At 42.0% G+C, this 23127-nt stretch overlaps 2 protein-coding genes across 5 annotated transcripts in view; one reads left to right on the forward strand and one right to left on the reverse strand.

Annotated features, from left to right (window-relative positions):
• Positions 1 to 199: 199 nt before the first annotated feature.
• Positions 200 to 8159, reverse strand: Ndufb1 (NADH:ubiquinone oxidoreductase subunit B1). Of its 2 annotated transcripts, none has more exons than XM_036205927.1 (3): positions 7914 to 8159; positions 1728 to 1866; positions 200 to 307 (listed from the first exon to the last, which is right to left on the reverse strand). In XM_036205927.1, exons 2-3 carry the CDS (start codon positions 1856 to 1858, stop codon positions 271 to 273), a joined length of 168 nt encoding a protein of 55 aa, XP_036061820.1. In that variant the 5' UTR covers positions 1859 to 1866; positions 7914 to 8159; the 3' UTR covers positions 200 to 270. The 2 variants fall into 2 exon arrangements, with proteins under 2 accessions (XP_036061820.1, XP_036061821.1); XM_036205928.1 differs by lacking the exon at positions 7914 to 8159 and adding an exon at positions 5469 to 5561.
• The window catches only part of Cpsf2 (cleavage and polyadenylation specific factor 2), a 27253-nt gene continuing 12204 nt past the window's right edge, over positions 8079 to 23127 (forward strand). Inside the window, exons 1-8 of one of the 3 annotated variants that reach the window (XM_036205926.1) lie at positions 8079 to 8145; positions 14579 to 14750; positions 15630 to 15789; positions 15869 to 15974; positions 17608 to 17737; positions 19413 to 19528; positions 20658 to 20845; positions 21917 to 22207. In XM_036205926.1, the coding sequence (XP_036061819.1) occupies positions 14602 to 14750; positions 15630 to 15789; positions 15869 to 15974; positions 17608 to 17737; positions 19413 to 19528; positions 20658 to 20845; positions 21917 to 22207 (1140 nt within the window). In that variant the 5' untranslated portion in view covers positions 8079 to 8145; positions 14579 to 14601. Of the gene's footprint in view, positions 8146 to 8235; positions 8389 to 14568; positions 14751 to 15629; positions 15790 to 15868; positions 15975 to 17607; positions 17738 to 19412; positions 19529 to 20657; positions 20846 to 21916; positions 22208 to 23127 lie in introns of those variants that run through there. The other 2 variants (XM_036205924.1, XM_036205925.1) reach the window with 2 other exon arrangements.

Genomic DNA, 23127 nt, shown 5'->3' on the forward strand with positions numbered 1-23127 from the left:
ATGTGGCATTTGCAAGAAATCTTTCTGCTTCCGCCTTCTCAGTGCTATTATTATAGACTTCACTACCCCACCTGGCTTCAACAGTCATTTTTTAAGTCAACTGTGCCTGATACTTGAAAGATACTTCAATAAAATACAAAGGATATGTTGACTATCTCAATAAAAAGTATAAAAAGAATCACATTTTAAATCCTTCCAATTAATTAATAAATGTTTTTATTTCTCCAATAACTTTTAAAATGTGAACATTCTGTGATTTAGCCACAGGCTTTACTTCCAAGTAACTTCTTCATTGGGCCTCAGTTCCCTGTGTGAATAGAAATAAAGAAAGGAAAAACAATAAATCAACTTACAGAAAAATATTCAAATTTTATGTCTATGTGTGTGCCTTAGAGTATATACATGACCATGTGTGTGCAGGGGTCCTAGCATGCCAGGAGAAGGCAGTGGGTCCCCGGGAACTGGAGTTAGGCAGTTGTGAGCCACCATGTGGGTGCCAGTAACCAAACCTGGGTCCTCTTTAAGAGCTGCAAATGCTTTTAACCACTGAGCCATCTCTCCAGCCCCACATATTTTTTTTGAGAGGGCCAGAAATTTATAGTTGTTTACATTCTATCAAATTGACTTATTGAAGTTTTATATTAGATTAATCTAAACATCCCTTCAATTCTCTCATAAACTTTTACTGTCTCTTTCCCAGCTCAAGGAACAGTAATCTCTTGGTTTACATGACAGCTCTGTTCTTTTGAGTGCACTTAATGGCTTCTAGATTCTTTGTAGCTCATGTTGTCTTTCTTGAAATACCAGATTTGTGAACCACACCTGCAATGGATGCTACTAGTCTCTTTATCCCTTGAGCTTCCAATCCAGAACACTATAGCGACTGGCAGATAGCTACACTATCTGGTCTTGTTAGGTGTGCCATAGACCCTGGCAACTGCTGGGTGTGACCGCTCAGTCACCATATGTTATGCTCCCAAGCAGTGATGCCACAGCATTACCATTTATTTCAGCTATATCATGGCTTAAGACATATACAATAACACATACGAAGGCATACGTGATAGGTTTGGGGCAGCTGGCTTCACTTTTGTTTCTACACTAAAATACACTTAAAAATTCTAACTTTGCAGAAGGGGCACTATGAGGGGAAGCCTCAAGGGAAAGGGCAACAAGAAGAGGTCATGAAAATTAGAAAAGATAAAATGCTGCATTTCTCCCATCATGCAATCTAGATTTAAACAGACGGGGCGTGAAAACAGAAGGGAGTCCATTTGGGAGAGGAAGGGAACCAGTGAGGGGAACGAAAAGCACAAATATCTGCATAATGAGGGCACTGGAAAATGGCTCAGTGGTTCTGAGTGCTTATTGTTCTCACATAGGATCTCCTCACACTGGGAGGCTCCAGCTCCAGGGAACCTGATGCCCTCCTCTGGCATCAAAGAGTACCCACACACAACATGTGACACATAAATAAAAACCATTTTTTAAAAAGTCACTATGAAAAAATTAACACAAAAAAAAAACCAGGAAACTTTCAAAGATCTGAAAGGGCTAGATCATGAACTAAAGATTATTTATATTCCAGAGGTACAATTTCATCCAGTGATTAAATAACAAGCCTGAAGTATCTATCCATCACTTGTCTGTTAATCATCAGAGAAGAAAAAAATCACATCTTTATCTTTGGAAAAGAGCCCAAATGCACCAGAGCTGCGTGAACTAACCTTTGAAATAGCATACTCTTATTCCGGAAGGCAGTTAGCTTTTCGTCACTCCTCTTGTCCAGATAGTAGCCAAAGACAAATCCCATGGGAACCAATACATGAACCCAGTAGTCACGTACAAGCTGAAACATCGTGATTGCTAAAACAGAGGGGGGAAATGAAATAAAAATAAAAATGTTGTAGGAAAGGGATTATTAGGGGCTGGGAACAATACACTGTAGGAAGGGGATGAGGGTGGAAGGGTGGATATAATCAATGCATGCTGTATGAATGAGAATTCCATTAATATGCACACCTAGTGTTCTAATAATTACCCTTTGCTTTGGAGATTTTCTTGAGACAGGCTCAACCTTGCTACAGTTATATTCTAGAGCCCACTATGTAGACTACACTGACCTTGAGCCTGCCATAGATGTTCCTGACTCTGCCTTCCTAGTGCTGAAACTACAAGTATAAGCTACCACACCTGGCTTAAAACAAATTATCTTTTAAACTGCATCTGAAATGGGAAGATAGCGGTGGACAGGACAGATTAAAGCATAATAAGCCCCTTTAGGTTTTCTTGGCATCAGAATGCAATTAAAACCTAAACTAGACAGCAATGGTTAGTATAAGATTCACTGTATTTGCGCCAGTGTAATGGCTCACTGGGTGAGGGCACTCACTGCCAAGCCTAGCTGAGACTGATCCCAGAACCCACATCCATGGTTGAGGAAGAGAACCATTCCACAGGTTATACCCTGACCTCCATGTATGCATGCATGCACACACACAAAAGTAAATGTAATAATAATTATACTGTGGGGCTGGAGAAATGGCTCAGCAGTTAGGAGAACTGGTTGCTCTTCCAGAGGTCCTGGGTTCAATTCCCAGCACCCATCTAGAATGGTGGTTCACAACCATCTAGAATGAGATCTGGCGCCCTCTTCTGGCATGCAGGCATACATACAGGCAGAACACTACATAATCTTTTTAAAAAATTATACTGTATCACACTATTTATGAAATCTTATTTTTCATTTCATCAGTGATTTGATATGCTGTAGAGCAAAGAAATGGAGAATTTAGAAAATTTTACCTGAAAAATGAATATCTGCACCCTTCCTGTTGCTTCACAACTTTCACGTACGTAAAATATTTGTGGGTGCTCTCACACACAAATGCAAATTGAGTATTATTTTACTAGGTTGATTTTTTTTTTCAAGACAGGGTTTCTCTGTGTAACACTGGCTGTCTTGGAACTCTCTGCAGCCCAGGCTGGCCTAGAACTCACAGAGATCCACCTGCCTCTGCCTCCAAGTGCTGGGATTAAAGGTGTCTGCCACAACCACCCTGCTAGAATTTTTGAGTAAAGATAAATTTATTGAAAACTATTTTTGAAGGATAAAAAAAAAGATTGAGAAGAACATAATGTCACAGTATCAGAAAATTAAATGACTATAAAAGATAAAGAATATTATAGAATGGTACCTATCAAATGGTACTAGAGCCTAGGCTATCATATTTCTATACAGAATGTGGAGTAACTCTTATCCTCATTTTCTATGGTATGAAAACAGCTTAACTCAGGGTTGGAGAGATGGCTCAGTGATTAAGGTACTTGTTCTTGCAGAGGATGTTGATTCTGTTCCCAGTACACAAGTTCAAGCTCACAACCATCCATAACTCCAGTTCCAGGGGATCCAGTGACCTCTTCTCACTTCCAAGGACACTAGGCTCAAACATGGTGTACACACATACGTGCAGACAAAACAAGCAAAAAAGTAAAATACACTAAAAACCCAACAGCTTAACCCATGTAGCTATTGATTACAAGCTGCTGTTCAAATTCAGGTCGGCTCCAAATGCTGCCTCCTGTGTTATAGCCCACTTTCTCTCCCTGAGTTGATATGCCTAGTTATCTAAGTGCTTTTTAGCTTTTAACACTTTCCAGAGGGCAGATAAGGAAGAACAGAACTGGGAATCAAGTAAAAAATAGCAAATGTGTGCCGAATTCAATTAAAAATAAATAAAAAAAAAAATAAAAAGCCACTGAATTGCCAATTTTGTGTTAAGATTTGTAGACCCAGCTGAACCAGTAACACACCCACATGTGAGATACTTCACGTGACAACCCTGGGAGAAGAAACACCTTACTGCCAGAAGTGCTTAGCCCAGCCCGCGCTCGGCTTATGGAAGCCCATTCCTGCTTCACCTCCTCTACAAGTCTGTATGCCAACACAAGTCTACTTGTCAGGTTTCTTAAAGGGAATCCATTTTGTTGTGCAGCTATTTCTCTCTCTCTCTCTCTCTCTCTTTTTTAAGATTTATTTATTTTGTATACAGCATGTATGACTACAGGTCACAAGAGGGCACCAGATCTCATTCCAGATGGCTGTGAGCCACCATGTGGTTGCTGGGAATTGAACTCAGGACCTCTGGAAGGGCAGTCAGTGCTCTTAACCACTGAGCCATCTCTCCAGCCCTACTTGTCAGATTTTTAAGAACCTAGTACTAAAGTCACAGTATAATCATGAAGTTAAAAGTTGCAGTTACTATATAGTTCAGAATATGCCATGTTCCTTATAGCAAATTCCAGTTTACTTACAGCTTGTCCATCTGTTAGTTTTATGTTGTTTATGTTGTAGTTGCCTAGCTACAGCTGGAATTCTCCACCTTAACCACACATCAGAACCACCTGGGGAGTCTTTCTTAAACTAGGGAATCTTTGGCCTCACCTCCAGGATGAGACTGGAATAAAGCCACTACTACTGGCATTCCAAGAGATGGGTTTGGCCTGGCTCCATTCAAAGAAAAGAGATGAGTTAGTGAGTCCTAACTATGGGCTCTTGCCACATATGGGCTCTTACAGACTCCTAACAACTCACCCACTGATCTGTATACAAATGATTCTTGCAGATACAAATGTAAGTAAAGCCAATCTTACTTTATTTCCTAGAAGACAGTGGTTCCCTTAGCCTTTGTTAAGTAATATCACTTTTATTTAAAGTAGCTCTTGAAATGCTAACCAAGGGCTCACCAAGTGAACTATTTACCTGCTTTGTAAACTTGAGAGAGTCAAGACTGGAGATGATAATGACTCTTGATAATAATATGAACTTACTTTCAAAAATACTAGACAATGTCTGTGTTCACGAGACTGTGTTCAAGTTCCGCAAACTCAGTGGTCACCCACACTTCCTGTCCTTATTGCAAAGTTAAGGGCCAGAAACATGCTCAGCAGGTAAAGGCACTGGCCATCATGTCTAAGGACCTAAATTTGATTCCTGGGACTCAGGAGAGAACCATCAATTGAAATTTGTCCTCTAACCTCTGTACCAGCATGTGTGCTGTGGCATGAAGGTGCGCGCGCGTGTGCGCGCGCACACACACACACACACACACACACACACACACGTATGCACACACAAATGTTTAAAAAAAAAAAGAGGCATTAGCCTCATCATTTCCACAGCTGTTAGATAGCATTTTGTACTAACGAGTACTTGCTGATTTCCAGCTCAGAACAGTTTAAAATAAGCTCAGCGATCTGTAGGCTATGAGCCATTACTACTGGCATTCTAAGAAATAGGTTTAGTCTGGCTCTATTTAGAAGAGATGAAGTAGGCCTATGGGGCTTTTGCCACACATGGGTTCTTATAGACTCCAGACATGACAATGGTACTAGAAAAGGATTCTTTATAGATTCCATGGTTGGATTCAGTCACCATGAAGGAATATCCATAAGAGATCATGACAAACCTCAGTCCTAGAAAGGTGTCTCATATTACAGTGGTACAGTATATATTCAATGGGCTTGGGAGCAGTGCAGTGAACATCTGCATGGATATTTTCCTGCAAGAAGATGAACAGGGAGGGCAAAGAAAATCACCTGTTAGTCAGAATGATCTTCCATAAAATGGGTAAGAGGAGAAACAGAGTGAGGGTCTTGTTAAGAGGAGAAACTGAGGATCTTGGCCATGGGCCCAAACCCACAGAACTCCATCCAGTATAGGCAAAGGTCACGGTGAGGACCTGGACAAGCTTCACTGAGGTAAGTCTAGATTTTGGATGAGCTAAGAAGGTTAGCAAGAGGCAGGGCCAATGGAATATATTCCTGGCTAGTGCTTATGAGGCACTATACATATTAATAGTCTCCTTTTTTTTTTTTTTTGGTTTTTCAAGACAGGGTTTCTCTGTAGTTTTGGAGCCTGTCCTAGACTAGCTTTATAGACCAGGCTGGCCTCGAACTCACAGAGATCCACCTGCCTCTGCCTCCCTAGTGCTGGGATTACAGGCATGTGCCACCACCGCCGCCCTTAATAGTCTCCTTTTACCTCTTCAGATTTATTCTTTTTTAATTGTGTGTGTGTGTGCGCGCCTGTGTACATGAGTACAGGTGCCTGAGAAGGCAAGAGACATCAGAGCCCTTTGGAGCTGGAGTTGTGAGCCACCCAACATGGGTTCTAAGGAACCAAACTCAGGCCCTCTGGAAAAGCAGCAAGCATTGAGCCATCTCTCTAGCCCCAGGGGTGTCTTTTTGTATGAGGGCCCATAAAAGAATTTTGTTTCTATTTCATAATATGGAGTAACTATAGTATTTCTTTTTTGTTGTTGATGTTTGTTTGTTTTTTGGACTGTTTTGTTTTTCTAGACAGGGTTTCACTTTGTAGCCCTGGCTATCCTAGAACTCACACTGTAGACCAGGCTAGCCTTGAACTCACGGAGATCCACCTGCTTCTGCCTCCTGAGTGCTGGGATTAAAGAAGTGGGAACTACAGTATTTCTTAAAGAAAAAAGAACTGGGTTTCATTTAGGGCATTAGGGACTCGAGTGGAGGGAGGGGGAGGAAGGGAGGATGCTAAGGGCTCTGGAAATTTGTACAGATGTAAACATGTAAATGTGGCTCTGCAAAGCACATGCTCTAATACACAGCTACACACACTGCCTTGGTCAGGTGTCTCTTAATATTAAAGTGATCCACATTTTTGATCAAGCTTCTAAGGAGCTGAATCTTTTTTTTTTTTAAGTTACTGTGTTGCTAGGCTGGCTTCAAACTTACTATCCCCCTGCCTCATCCTCGTAAGTAGCTGGAATTACAGATGTGGGCCACTTAAGAGGTGTCTCTGCATAATCACTAAGTCATACAGTCCTCTCTAGCACTGCAGATTTGTTAAGTAACCATGTTTCAATGAAGTAGGCGTTTTTTGTTTTTAAGATGAAGAAATCCAAATTCAGTCAGGGTAAAGTAACTTGCCTTAAGTTATAGAGTGAAGAGTCAGGATTAGCATAATACCCAGGCAATCTTTATCCTAACATGGCTTAAGCTCTTGTGTTTCACTGTCTCCACGTTGTGTACAGAGGAATCATTTAAATAACTTTTTTTTTTTCAGAGCCTCACTGTGTAACCTAGAACTCTGTACACCAATCAAGTCTCAAACTCACAGGGATACACCTGCCTCTGCCTCCGGAGCACTGGGATTAAAAGCATGCACTACTATACCCAACTTTTTTGTTGTTGTTGTTTTTTAAAAACAACAACAACAAAACCCACATTTTTTTAAAATATTTTTCTCTAACACAATTTTCTTTCCCCTTCCAAGAAGAAAACAAACTGGCGTTTTATTTTAGTGAGTCCGCTCTGGATTCGCTTTAGAAACATGTAGACATTTAAAGAGATAATAAACCTTCTATCTGACTGGATCCCAGAGTACCTTCTCGGTACTACTCACAAAGTGTCGCCTAAGCCATGGAAAACAGAACTGAACGCGTGGAGCAACGGAACCTTTGAGATCGTGACATGCACAAGCCGGAAACCAGGCATAAAGTCATGTTTCTAAAAGGCAAACGGGTAAGTGCATGCTTCCTATTTAGGAGAGTGAGGTTGGGCGAGGAGGCAGACGCTCTGGGCCAGGGCGAGTGTGCGGGGCTTCTGGATCGGAGCCACGTTGCCTGCTGTGGGCGCAGAGCCGGATCCTCCCCGCGTGCCCTCTCCAGTCCCGAGAGGGCGAGGCCATCGGGGGGTGGGGTCCCCCGAGACGCTCTGGTTCAGCCGGCATCAGAGCACCCTCGGCAAAAGGTGTGGAGCGAGCGGGCAGCGCGGCATGGTCCCCCGACGGCGGCCCTGCTTTCCCTCCACGCGAGCCTTCCCCAGCACCCTCCCGCCTGCACCCTCTCGACGGGCGGCGCCCGGGGCCCCAAACCCACCTGCAGCCCGGTGACAAGCACAACACGACCAAGGGCAGCGGGAGGGAGCGAGGCCACTGGCGCCAGCGGAAGCTGTGACCTCAGGAGCTGCCACTCACCCCGAGGAGAGGGGTGGCGACGTCGAATCAACGCCCCTCTCCCTTCTCAGTCTCTCGTCGATTCCTTGAATTTTTAAGCTTCCCGTCGGCCTGAGAGGTTCCCAATAAAACCCGGACCCAAGCCGACAAGATCGGTGAGCTTTTGCGCTGTCGTCTTCCCCCAACCCGGCCCCCCGCCACCCCCACAGATGGTGTCGCCCGGGTCGTCCCCGCCTCAGCTGCTCGCCTCAGGCCCAAGATGGCGGCTGCCACACGGGAGCTCCCGCCGGCCGCTCTCCGCCGCTGAGCGCGCGCCCGCCCCGTCTCGCTCTCGAACCTGGGTCTTACTGGGGGTTGGGAAGGGCCGTGGACGGTGCTGGGGGAGCCTGACCAGGCAGGTGAGGACGGGGAAAAAAAGAAAGGAGTCTTCGGGTCTGGGAGGAGGCCCTCCCGCGTTCCCTCATCGGCCCGGTGTCGCCCTGACGCGCTCCCGCGGTTTCGGTTGCGACCGTCTCGGTGGTTCCTGGAATAAGCGTTCCGCAAGGGGAAAGGAAAGTGCCTTTTCCACGGGTCGGAACCTCGAGGTGTTTGTGGCGCTCCTCTGGTTCTCCTTTGCTCCTTGCCCTCCCTCCTGTGTATTTCCTCCGACCTTTCATCCTGTTGGAGGAGCTAAGTTAGTCCGAGTCCAGCCTGGACCCCTTCCCCTGGTGCCGCGGTACCCCCAAGCCTTCCCTGCCCATCTGGCGTTCAGAGACCACGAGGCCAGGTGCCCTCTTGGCTCCTTAACGTCCAAGACCCCTGAGGTCTCTGTGCCGCGCCTTGTTAGAATTGTCGCTCTCCGTGCTTCCACAGTCATTGCGTTTCCCAAGACCTCATTCTTATTTTCCTTGTTTACATACTTTGCAGGAAACCAGAGGTCAAGCCAGCTCTAACCCCTCTAGTCTGACCTACTGTGACCGGGAGAACTTAAAGCCACTATCTGCCTGCCCTCTAACCTTCAATGTTACGACTCCCTTGCCTGTTTCAAAGCCCTTCTTTACCTGAACGACTGAGGGGAGGCTTCTCCCACTCTCTAAGCCCCAGGACTAGTCAGGACCCATCTTTATTCTTAGATTTTGCATACTTGTCATTGGTTGTCCTCAACCATGCACGATCATTCTTGAGAAAGCAAGTATATATTAGAGATAGTCAAAATCACTACCCTGGAGGAAGTTCACTGCTTTCAGCTTGCATTTATTTACATTGCTGTGAGAGCTGTGCTTGGTTTGGGTGATGTAAAGACGATCACTTTTAGACATTCAGTATCTGTTCAGCAAATAGTCTTTGTGCTAAGTAATCAAGCGACCAACTTTACCTGGGGACAATGAAAAGGCTGCACCTGAGCTGGATCAAAAGGAATTTGCTAAACCTGGGAAAACAAGGTCACTCCTGCATGCAGAGCAGGGATTAAAAACTTGAGAAGGTTGGGCTTTGTTAAGGGAGATTTAAAACAAAAACAAACAAACAAAAGACTGAAGGTGCAAATTGGAGGTTGCAAAGAGCTTGTGAGTGGTCTTGACTTCCAGTTTGGATGGTATTCAATAGTTAGCAGGAAGCCAGTGCATACTTGTAGGGAGTGAGCATGGTAAGGGTATGGAAGACCAACTTGAGGCAAGAAAACTAGATGAAATTGTAGTCATTCAGGTAAGGCAACAAGCGCCCCCATCGTGCCCCATAGGATTCAACTAGTAAGTACTAGATTTGGTGGTAAGGGGTGGCTAGTTTTTTAGTCTGGGAGACCTCATAAAGGGTGACACCATCGAAATCCAGTCTGAGACATATACATAAAAACAGGATGGAGCCAGCTTTGCTCTTTAGCAGTGGTAAAACCACAGTGTTCCCCAGCCTAAGGCATTGATTTTGGAGTCTAGACCTCTCCTATTACAGTCGCCACTAGCCACATGCAATATTGAGCACTTGAAATGAGGTGGGTCAGAGATGTACTGGAATTTGAAGACAGTACAAAAACAGTGTAAACAGACTCATTAAATGGTCACATGTTGAAATGGTGACTGTTAAATAAAACATCAAGCTTTACCTCCTTTTACTTTTATGTGGCTAGGAAAAATCTTAGATTACATCTGTGCCTATGAGTTCTATTAGTCTAGACCAATGCCGAGAGAAGAGTAAGGGGCAGAATCTGATCTAGACCCGAGAGAAGTGTAAGTCCAGACAGCTTCCTGTGACTCCTCACCCTACCTGCAAGCAGTAACAAAGTTATTTGTTTTTATTTTTCCCCTCAGGCAATCAGACATTTTTAAGGGTTTGTTTGTTTGTTTATTTTAAACTGTGTGTGGTGCATGCATGTACCACAGTGCACACAGATGAAGGTCAGAGGCAGCTTGTTGGAGTAGTTACTCTGCTTCTGCCATGTGGATACAAGGGATTGAACTCAGGTTCAAGTTAACCACTGAGTCGTCTTGCCAGCCCTGCCTTCAAAGGCTTTTTTGAGCAAAGGGTAATGTGTGTAGGGATGTTTTAGATTAACCTGGCAGTGGTGTTTCCATTGAGATGAAGGGAGGGAGAGCCGCAGGGGAAGAAATGGAGAAGCCCGGATGTTAGGTGATGAGGCCAGACGTTCAGGTGTTGACAGCAGGACAGAAGAGGGATGGTGTATGTCAAGGTGTTGAGAGAGAAACAAGCCAGAATTGATAGGGGGCAAATTGGTACTTCCCAGAGAAATAAAGGGAAGACCTTCATCCTTGGCTACTTAGCTAGAAACCAATGAACTGACAGAGAATTATAAGATACAGTGAGGACGAAAGACTAAACTCAGTGGAGAGAAGTATTTGGGAGCCTAATTAAACATCTTTTCTGTGTCTGTTCTGTTAGTGGTCAGTCATGCACATCACCTGCTTTCCTTCAGTACAGAGTTGCCTGTTATCATGCCTTCTTCCTGTTAATGAAGTTTCTTTTTTGTGGGGTGGGGGTTCAAGACAGGGTTTCTCTGTGTAGTTTTGGTGTCTGTCCTGGCTGGCCCTGAACTCAGAGATCCACCTGGCTCTGCCTCCCGAGTGCTGGGATTAAAGGCATGTGCCACCACCGCTTGTTAATGAATGTTTAAATGCTTCTTTATTGCCTGTAGAACTAGATCCAGGGTGTCCAGGCCCCTTCAGCTGGGCCTTTCCTTCGAATTAGATCAGTCTGTCTATCCTTCTGTGTCAGCACGGCAGGCTGAGTTCTTCACTGATCCCTCTAGCTTTGTGTTTTGTGTCTTAACTGATGTTATTCCAATCTTTTGAACGTCTTTTCTCTTTCTGCCCTGACCTTATAAATATTTAGTAAATAATCTTAGTTCTTTTAATAACAGAAGCAATTGAGAATTTTTAAAATTCATTTTCTAAACTGTATATGTAAGCAGGTTACAACCAATTTGGCTCATGATTGTTTTATCCCTTTAGTAACTTAACTCCTTACAATTGTTTCTCTTTTTAGATATATTATTTTATGTGTATGAGTGTTTTGCCTGTGTATGTGTGTATATATATATATATATGAATGTATGTGCAACATGTACATGTCTGGTCTTTTTTGAGTTTAGGGCTTTGAGTCCCCTAGAACTGGAGTTATGGATCATGATGAATCACTGTGTGGGTACTGGAAACAGAACCCGGGTCCTCTATAAGAACAGCAAGTGCCTTTAACTGCCTTGTCCTTTCTCCAGCCTCAATTTTTCTATTTTAAAATGGAACAGATAGGGGGAGGCATGATTGTACATTCCTGGAATCCTAGCATTTGAAAGGCTGAGGTCAGGGCCTCAGAACCAAGGCCATTTGGGCTTTTCAGTTCCAGACCAACCTGGCTTCATAGGAAGAACTTGTCTTAAAAAACAGACAGCTTGGCTAGCTATCTTGAAAATGCTTGGGCCTAAGGGCTGTGGCGCACGCCTTTAATCCTAGCACTTGGAAGCCAGAGCCAGGCAGATCTCTGTGAGTTCAAGGCCAACCTGGTCTACAGAGGGAGATCCAGGACAGGCACCAAAACTACACAAAGAAACCCTGTCTGGAAAAAAAAAAAAAAAAACAGACAAACAAAAGCATGTGCTACTTCTGCTCATGCTCTTAGGGAAGGAAAGATGTAGAAATTAAAATGCCATAATTATAAACAGAAGCAAATTACATCCACAAGACTTTTTTTTTAAGATTTTTTTTTTTTTTTTGAAGCTGAGGATCGAACCCAGGGCCTTGCGCTTTGCTAGGCAAATGCTCTACCACTGAGCTAAATCCCCAACCCTTTTTTTAAGATTTTTAAAGAACTCTTCTGAATGTGATATATCTTCGGCCGAGTTATCAGTAAGTAATAACTGTCTGATAAGGATACATATTTACCATAAGGACCTACATGATATTTTCCATCTGTTGAGTCTGGGTCTTTCTGTAAAAGTTTTAATGGGAATTCATTCAGTTATATCTGCAAGCACTTGTATTTTGAGTTCATAATTAAGTAACACTGAGAGCTGAAGTAGATTTAAAGAGTTGGGCATTTAGCTCAATGCTAGAGCACTTGCTTAACATGTATGGGACCCCAAGTTTGAGTTCAAGCACTGCCCTCCCATCAAATAGAAGTTTTGGAGGAAATATTGCCGGGATTCTCTACAAAATTGTATTTATAAACATTTTTATAGAGTAGAAAGTTAAGCTGGGCATAGTGTTGCATGCCTTTAATCTGGAGGCAGAGGCAGCACTCTGGAGGCAGAGAGAGGTAGATCTCTGCATTCAAGGCCAGCCTGGTCTACATGGTGAGTTCCAGAACAGCCAGAGCTACGTAATACCATATCTTAAAAACAAACAAACAAAAATAATAGAAAATGTGTGTTTGTTTCATACCTAAAATAGGAATACAGTAAATGAATGCATTTCAGGTTTTTAACTTACTAGAACAGCTACTATGTGCTTCTGCCAATGAATGTTCTCAAATGGTTCAAGTCTAGTAAGGTGATTGATTACCCAGGCCTATGATCCCATATTTGGGAAGGGGAGGCAGGAGGATGAGGAGTTTAAAGTCATCTTTTGCTGCATAGAGGTCATCTACATTACATGAGATCTTGTCTCAAAAAGAAAAAAATAAACAAAAGGGAGGCTGGGCGGTGGTGGCACACGCTTTTAGTCCCAGCAATTAGGAAGCAAAGGTAGGCAGATCTGTGGGAGTTCGAGGCCAGTGTGGAGTACAGAGCGAGTTCCAGGAAAGGGACAAAGCTACACAGAGAAACCCTGCCTTGAAAAACCAAATAAATAAATAAATAGATAGATAAATAAATAAACAAGCAAGAGGGAGTTAGAACGGTTTAAATGTAGACTCCTACATTACCTGCTGAGCCATCTCACTGACTTTTACCAAAAACTTTGTCCTACAAAACAGTGTTCATATTAGCCTTTTTGGAAAATGTGTAGTAGGTATCCCCATATACATTGCAGGTCAGGTTTTGTTTCGGGAATTGGGAACATAAGATACTGTCAGAATTAATTACAAACAAGATGTTTTTCAGATGCTTACAATGTAGCACAAGTGTTGTTAACATTAAGCTTCCTGAAAAGTATGTGAGTTTCTTTGAGTATATACATTTCCCATGTGGGTGTGTTGAGGATTGTGGGAGAAAGGAGGAGTGGTGATATATTGTGTCCCCCAATATATTGTTCATCCTAATAAACTTATCTGGGGTCAGAGGACAGAACAGCTACTAGATAGACGTAGAGGCCAGAAAATGGTGGCACACACACCTTTAATCCTAGCATTCTGGAGGCAGAGATCCATTCGGATCTCTGTGAGTTCAAAGCCACACTGGAAACAGCCAGACATGGTCACTCAGGCCTTTAATCCCAGGAAGTGGTGGCAGGAAGCAGAAAGGTATATAAGGTGTGGACCAGGAACTAGAGCTGGTTAAGCTTTTAGGCTTTTAGCAGCAGTTCAGTTGAGATTCATTCTGGATGAGGACTCAGGTTTCCAGTTTGAGGAAACAGGATCAGCTGAGAAGTTGTTGAGGTGAGGTTAGCTATGGCCTCTTCTGTCTCTCTGATCTGTCAGCGTTCACCCTAGTACCTGGCTCCAGGTTTGTTTTTATTAATAAGACCTTTTAAGATTCCTGCTACAGAAGAGCCATGGTTTTTAATCAGATTTTCAAGAGAGTCCCTATATTTAAGATCTCTTAATATAGAGAAAAATATGGATGTAGTAATCTCTGCTCTAGATAATTGCCACATTATTTGGAATCCTCCACCCTTTGTGTATAATAATACTAATGTTTTATGGACTGGAGTCCCTAGGTAAGGAAAAGGTAATTAACTTGCCCTAAATCATGTATGAGTTGATTGAAATCTGGATCCAAAGTGATTCCAAAGTCCCCTACTACTCACAGGCCCGCCCTGAGGAGGTTCTGAAGGACCCTGTAAACAAGCTTATACTTTTAAATGTGGTTGGGATGGAATGGATGTAACATGCTAGATTTTAATCAGACTCTGAATTTCAGTGCACTTAAAAATTGAAATAATTTTTGCCTGTTATGTGGACTGTGCTTTATGTTTAATTATATTTTTATTTGTAAGCACCGTTTAGGTAACCATTAGTGGACCAGAAAGATGACATCCATCATCAAATTAACTACCCTCTCTGGGGTCCAAGAGGAGTCTGCACTTTGCTATCTTCTCCAGGTTGATGAGTTTAGGTTTTTGTTGGACTGTGGCTGGGATGAGCACTTCTCTATGGACATTATTGATTCCCTGAGGAAGTAAGTTACAGTTTGTACTTTAAATCAGCTTTAAAAGAAACAGATCCTCACTTTTTCTGCACTTTTATAATGTCATTCTGATGTTACTATTGATATCATTTTTTGGTTTACAGTTAGTTTTATTTATGGCAGAAAGGTAAATTGTAACCATTGTAATTTACAAAGTTTTGATTGGCCAGTAAGTTTTGTCTTTGAATTCAGTAAAACCTTGTTGTTACTATGCTAGTTGACCACAGAAAGTGTGCTCTTTAATTTTGGGAAAGAGCATGAATCTGTCAAAACCTGAGGAGAGGCTGGACACTTCACTGTGAAAGCTCTGTCCTCAACCACATTACCTGACTTTCTGTGTCTCCGTAGTCAACATCGTGACTTTATTGACTTTATTCTTTGAATGGTATCTACCCGACACAAGTATGTCAGAAAAAAAGTTACATTTGCTACATTATTACTATTAATGAATGAAAAAGGAGAACATGAAGGGCATATGCTTCGGTGGCTAATGATATTTATGACAATTGTCATTTTATTTTGCCATCAATCTAGAAAATGGAAGCAAAGTCAGTACCAACTATTTGAGCATTTAAATATCGCCCCTTTAACAATTTCCTCAATTCCAAACTAATTTCCTAACTTTAATAGCATAGGTAATACCCATTCGAGATCAACTTAAATATGGTGTCTACAGTTTCCCTTTTAAGTGTCTTAAAGCACAGCGGATACTGTAACAGTAGTAATTACAATTCATGGGTGTCACTGTCTTAGCCTGGGGTCTGCTGTCTACCTCAGCTAGCCTTGAGTCCAGAGCAGGGAATCATGACTACAGTTCTGCCCTTCACGTTTAAAGAGCTGACGGAGCTGCCCTCTTGGTTGTATTCACAGGCACGTTCACCAGATTGACGCGGTGCTCCTGTCGCACCCCGACCCTCTCCACCTTGGTGCCCTTCCATTCGCTGTGGGGAAGCTGGGTCTGAACTGTGCCATCTATGCTACAATTCCTGTTTACAAAATGGGGCAGATGTTCATGTACGATCTTTATCAGGTAAGTGAAGCAGTTAACAAGGGAGGCTTCTGTGCTCCACTCATGATCATTTTTAACCTTGGTTTGTGTTTTTCTTTAGTCTCGACACAATACCGAAGATTTTACTCTCTTTACATTAGATGATGTGGATGCAGCCTTTGATAAAATACAGCAGCTAAAATTCTCTCAGATTGTGAACTTGAAAGGTAATGTAGTAAATTGATGAACTGATGGAGTGGAAGTTCTGTTGTTTTCTTTTTTCTTTTTGTTTTTAGCTTTTTAGTTTTTACAGTGCTGAGATCCAACCCAGAGCCTCACTCATGCTAGGTGGACAAGGAATCTATCCTTAACCACATCCTACCCAGCCTGGAGTAATGAGTGAGTTGCCTTACGAAAAGTACTGAGAGGACTTCATAATGCAAATCATAGGCACTGTGGTGTGGGAATAAAAGTGAGCACTTTCTGACAGGTCGTGGTGATGCACGCCTTTAATCTCAGCACTTAGGAGGCAGAGGCAGGCAGATCTCAGTTTTGAGGCCAGCCAGGAGAGCCAGGGCTATACAGAGAAACCCTGTTTGGGGGAGATGTGGGTGGAATTAGCACTTTCTACCTGGAATTTCCACTAGAATTTCAAAATATTTCAGGCTAAATACTAACAATATGTTAACAGCTTGGATGTCCTCATAGCTGGGTGGGAAACAGTGTAAAATGAACAAAGCTAATGTCTGGATCCTCCTTGTAACTTACAGTTTGGTTCAGGAGACAAAGTGACTCAGAGCCCTAAATGTAATAACTGAAGCAAATGAAATACTTGGACAGCATAGTGGAAAATTTATTACTTAATAAAGATATTGGGCTGGAGAGGTGGCTCAGAGGTTAAGAGCACTGGCTGTTCTTCCAGAGGTCCTGAGTTCAATCCCCAGCAACCACGTGGTGGCTCACAGCCATCTGTAATGAGATCTGGTGCCCTCTTCTGGCATGTAGACAGAACACTGTATGTGTAATAAATAAATAAATCTTTAAAAAAAATAAAAAATAAAAAAATAAAGATATCAAATACCAAGTCTGCAAGAGGGAATCCTGTTACAGATGTTCTTAAATGTGAACTCTGGCATTAAAAACATGACACAGTAGCTAGTGTGGTGGCTCATGCCTGTAACCCCAGTGCTTGGGAGGCCTGAGAAGGATCATGACTTTAAGGCCCATTTAGGATACACAGCAAGTTCAGGCAGCCTCCACTGTACATAGTGAATTCCTATCTAAAAAATAAAAAAGCCGACCAGGAAAAGTGATACAGCAGCAGTCGATGCTAGTGATTTTAAGCCAAAAAATGACTGTTAGTGGAATAGTTTTAGTTTTTGTTCGGTTTAGTAAATTCTTTACCATAATGAGGTTTGAATTGCTATTTGATCAGTTAGATTAACAGATGTGGAAACAAGTTGGAAGTTACTTGTACAATACAAATATCAAAACTTAGTCCTGGGGATGTAGTGTAGTGTGTTTGCCTGGTGTGCATATGTCCTAGGGTTCAGTCCGTGTCACTGCAAATACAACGTACGGTTGATGCTGAGTAATGGTGTGCGGCCTCTAACCCGGTACTCCTAAGCACAGCTGGACACTCGGGGGGGGGGGGGGACGCACAATGAAGTGAGAAGAACAGCTGTCTCCAGTAAGGGGCAGAGTGGCTGGAGACAGGAGAGGAGGCTTTCTTGTCACTGTGAGTGTCGTAACATCCGAAGCTTGCGCCAATGGACTTGTTGCTGTTAACATAACCTAGAAATACATCTGTCCTTGGGGTTCTGAAAAAAATCTGAATATTGTCATTATCTTGTTATGTAGGCAAAGGCCATGGTTTGTCTATCACACCCCTGCCAGCCGGTCATATGATAGGAGGAACAATATGGAAAATAGTCAAAGATGGAGAAGAAGAAATTGTTTATGCCGTTGACTTCAACCACAAGAGGGAGATGTAGGTATATCTACACACGTGCTAAAAGCATTGCAGTTACTGCTCCATTCACTGAAGGGGATTAGAAGCAACTTTTTGTTTTTTCAACAGAACGCTATAGCAGTTTAAAAATGTCAAATACTAAGGATTTTCATTGTAGAGCTTTAGACTTTTTACATATCAATATCTGTTCTATGAAGCAGATATTTCCCTGGAGGTGTTCAAAAGTAGTGAATTTTTTTTTTTTACATTAAATTATATTTTATATGATCTTGACTTACTTCTTGATAGAAATTTGTGACTTTTTGTCTTTCGGGGCTGGGTAGTAATTACCTTCTAATTTAATGATACTTGATGACAGATTTCCTTTAAAGGGGAATATGATGGCTATAATTTTACATTATTCATTTGATATTCAGAAAAATAGTGTAAATTTTATGTGTGTGTTCACTGTCCTACAGGCTTCCTTTGCTACATCTGTACATTAAGTTCATGGCTATTTTGTGTTAAATTGCAGTCATCTCAAGATCTTTACATTAAGAAACATTAAGGACTAACAGATTGACTTTATACTTGTAATCATGGGATGAGAAGGTTGGAAAACTGAGTAAATGGTGAATGAATTCAACCACTTTGGAAAGCACAGCAATAAACTATAGGTGGGCTTAGAATGAACTAGAAAAGGAAGCAGTGTTGCTGTGTCCAGTCTGACTTGGAAGAGACTTACAAAAGAAGACTGATAAGTTTGCTTGTATACAGATTTAAACTAAAACAGTAGCCTACACTATAAAACCATTAAACCAAGGGAAATACTGTAACAATTAGCCAAAGGTATAAGAGTAGGGATGTCTCAAGAAATTAAAAATACACTAATTGCAAAATGGGCAAGCATTAGTCAAAAAGAGAATGCTGAAATAGTATGTACGTATTCGATATGTTTACATTACTTTAAAATATTGATAGCCTTCCAGGAAGATTTGAGCTTGTCGGTCTTGGTGGTTGAGCCTTTCTGGAAAGCCATTGGCACTAGTTGTATATACATTTCAAGGAATGTGTCCTAAAGAAATAAAAAATACAGCTAGGGCTGGTGGCACATCTCTGTAATCCCAGTACTTGAGAGATGGAGCCAGGAGGAGTGGGACTTCAGAAACATCTCTTTCAAAAATAATGTGGTGAAAAGGTGACTTAAAGAGGTAAAAATAAATGATCGGATAAATACAATATAGTACAGATAAAATAGAAAGTTTTTACAATTGCGAGCTGGATACCTTTACACGTGCCTAGCTATTGGGAGGCTAAGGTAGGAGGACTGTGACGTTACCTGGGCTGCTGTAGCCTATTTCTTTACAAACGAATGCCAGGCAGAAAGTCTTTACAATTTCTAAAAGTTAAGTTTAGAAAAAAAATGTTAATGTCATGGGACAGGCCAGAAGATAGAAATGAAGATATAGGAATATACATGGATGTCTATGTTCTAAATGCATTTTTAGATATACAAGAAAATTTGTGTGTTTAGAAGGATATGTCCAATATATCATAGCGCTCGTCTTGAAGTGGTCCTCTGAAACGTTTTTACTTTCCTCCTCCTTTATAGTTGGGGGAGGGGTGCATATAAAGCAGTTACTTTTGTAGTAGGTGAAGCTATCACTGTTCATTTGAAATGACAGGTATTCTTCATCTTTAAACTTTGTTATAGCCACTTAAATGGATGTTCCCTGGAAATGCTAAGCAGACCCTCTCTACTTATCACAGATTCATTTAATGCTACATATGTGCAGCCTAGAAGGAAACAGAGAGATGAGCAACTCCTGAGTACGTATGTCTAGTATTCTGTTGGAATAGCTGTGGAAGTGTGTGCAGATAACCATTACTGCTTATTCTGTTTATCTATGTCGTAAGAGATTGGCTAACTCTAATAATTTTCTAATTACATTTTGTACATTTATACAGTGTGTGTATGTATATATGTATGCTTGCCACAGAGTACATGTAAAGGTCAGAGGACACCTTGTGGAAGTCAGTTCTCTCCTCCCACCATCTGAGTCTCAGGATCAAACTCGGGTCATCAGGCTTGGGAATAAGTGCCTCAACCCACTAAGCTATTTTGTTGGCCCCATAATTTCTGTGGTGTTTTGTTTGGTTTTGTTTTAAGAAATGTTAATGTGACCATACTGAGATGCTCCCTAAAGGTTGCCTTCTTATACTACTCAGCATGTAGATAGCTCCCCCAGGCATTCACTGGTCTCTGCAGTATGTGTGTATATATCAGAAAAACTGAGTGAAAGTGAGCCCAAGAGAGAACTGGAAGTGTGCAAGGTCTGCTGGCTGGGTGCTGCTTGTTCTGTTCTGACAGAGTTAGCGTGATTTTACTGAGGCGCCTCTGAGGCGCCTCTGAGCCGTCACCTCTCGCTTCAGCTTTGACTCATTCTGCTGTGCTTTGTGTTATTTTTTATAAGCCATATGTGATGGCAACAGAAAAGCTGGGTTCCACTTTTAAACATGTGAGCAAGTGTCCTCATCTACTTAACAATTCACTAACTTTAAAAAACTCCTCAATTCGTGTGTGTGTGTGTGTGTGTGTGTGTGTGTGTGTGTGTGTGTGTGTGCGTGCGTGCTTGCTTGCTTGCTGGGTAGAATTTGCTTTTACCCCACACTTCAAGCTGACTTTGAGAACGAGGACATCTATTGCTAAAGATGATTTTCTTCTTGGAAGGGAACATGTTCTGTTTTATTCTACATGCATACATAAAAACATGTATCATGTTTTATTCCTAGAAAGATATACTTAACCAAGTCAAAAGTAATTGTGTTGATCTGAATAAATACTTTTTATATGTGTCCTAGTAATTACTTATGCAGTCTTTATCAAAGATGCTGGGAAATTGTGTTTAATTTTGTTGCAAAGCACGTGCGTTATAGTGATCTTCTGTTCTTGTTTAAGCAAATGTCCTGGAAACTCTTCGGGGTGATGGAAATGTGCTAATAGCGGTGGACACGGCAGGCAGAGTTCTGGAGCTTGCTCAACTTCTTGATCAGATTTGGAGAACTAAAGATGCTGGATTGGGTGTTTATTCACTGGCACTCCTGAATAACGTCAGTTATAATGTGGTGGAGTTTTCTAAGTCACAGGTTTGTTCTTATGTGACACTGAGTAAAGAGGTTAAGTGTAGTATCTCTTTTTCTTGTTGTTTTGTTTTTTGTTTTTTGAGACAAGATTTCTCTGTGTAGCTTTTGGAGCCTATCCTAGAACTCACTCTGTAGACCAGGCTGGCTTCGAACACACAGAGATCCACCTGCCTCTTCCTCCTGAGTGCTGGGATTAAAGGCATGCACCACCACTGTGTAGCTCATCTTAATTGCCCTTCAGATATTTTCTGCAGTTGATAAAAACAGCAGCTGAATGTTAACTGTTTACTGTCCTGTGTTCTTCACATATGTTATTTCACTTAAGCATAAAGTTTCTATTTTTGTTTCCTTTTTACAGATTGAGCAAGTTGCTTGTTTTCTAACTCTTGATTTTCTAATCTATAAAATTGGAAATTTTTTAAAAAATCAATGCTAGAATTCATTTTTTTGTTTTTTTGGGGGTTTTTTTTGGTTTTTTTTTGGTTTTGGTTTCTCTGTGTAGTTTTGGCGCCTGTCCTGGATCTCGCTCTGCAGACCAGGCTGGCCTGGAACTCACAGAGATCCGCCTGGCTCTGCCTCCTGAGTGCTGGGATTAAAGGTGTGCGCCACCACTGCCCAGCATCATTATTCTTAGAATGAGTTCTTTCTCTGCAAAGATACATGAATACATGGGTCCCAATATTCATTTAGAACAACATTCTCTTCTCAGGAATAAGTGAAACACTGCAAAATTAATTGTTTATTGAGACAGGGTTTCTTTGTGTAGCCCTGGCTTTGGAGCTCAATCTGTAGACCAGGCTGGCCCCAACTCCTGCTTCTGCCTCCCAAGTGTAAGGATTCAAGGCAGGCAACACCACACTCAACAAAATTGGTTTTTTGTTTTGTTTTGTTTTTTAAGGTTTAAAAACTAGAGTAAGAGAATCTAATGGGGAAAAAAAAGCCAATTAGCTTTTTGTCCAAATGGCACAAATTTAATCAACTAGTTGGGGGAAAGACTTAAAATTTGATTATTATTGTTAAATATCTCACACATATGGCACTTTCTAATTATTGTCATTTCCCCCCTTGTATTAGGTAGAATGGATGAGTGATAAATTGATGAGATGTTTTGAAGACAAAAGAAATAACCCATTTCAGTTTCGCCATCTCTCTCTGTGCCATGGTCTTTCTGACTTGGCTCGAGTTCCAAGCCCCAAAGTTGTACTTGCCAGCCAGCCTGACCTGGAGTGTGGATTCTCAAGGGACCTCTTTATTCAGTGGTGTCAGGACCCTAAAAACTCAATCATTCTAACCTATAGAACAACTCCTGGGACTTTAGCACGTTTCTTGATTGATAATCCTTCTGAGAAAGTTACAGAAATAGAGGTAAGCACTTGTATTAAAACTTCAAATTTATTATATTTGTCTGGCACTGGCTCCAGTTAGTGCTGCCTGTATACATATGAGTGTGTGTGAAGCCATCTACTGACGCATGGGCAACATGTTTGTGCCGTATCCCCAAAGAAAAATGATCTCCCCATCTCAGCAGCCATCACCTGCCAGTAGCTCTTCAGCTCAAGGTGGGCCTACCCATGCCAGATGTTTGACTGGCTTGATTGTATGCAGGTAACCACAGCTGCCGTGAATGAGTTCTTATACCCAGAAGACATCATTTCACAGCACTCCTCCCCATCCTCCAGCTCTTACGTTCTTTCTGTCTCCTCTTCTGCTGTGTTCCCTGAGCCGTGGAGGTGCAGGGCAGTTGGTACAGCTCTCCTTTCTAGGGCTTAGTTGACCGGTCTCCGTTGACCAGCGAAGAGTCTCCATTAACTGCTGCCCATTGCCAAAAGCTTCTCTCCCCAAGGTTGAGAGCAGCATTAATCTATGGGTGTAAACATATATATTTGGAAGGCAGTTTGGCAACATGACCATATATCAGAGCAACAGTAAGTTACCCCCAGTGGCCACTGACCTCTCTAGTCAGAGCTTTTGACCAGGTTTAGTATTGCCTGTTATGAATTCCCTCCTGTAGAACATGCCTGAGATCCAGTCAGTTGGTTAGACCCATAACAGCATGCCACTATTGCGCCAGTGGCCGCATTCAAGGAGATAATCTTTTACTGTTTTTGTACCTTGGTTTGGTGTACTTACTCTATATCATAATCTTCAACCCATTTTTCTTTCCTTTGCAATTCATACTGTCAGTCATTATGATTTCCTAATCCTTCTTGTTTAGGCATTTATTAATCTTCCTGTGACGATTATTTTCCATGCTAAAACTGAGGACCTTGCCCATGATAGGCTGG

This window comes from Onychomys torridus, chromosome 14 (assembly GCF_903995425.1).
Source record: "Onychomys torridus chromosome 14, mOncTor1.1, whole genome shotgun sequence".
Taxonomy (NCBI): domain Eukaryota; kingdom Metazoa; phylum Chordata; class Mammalia; order Rodentia; family Cricetidae; genus Onychomys; species Onychomys torridus.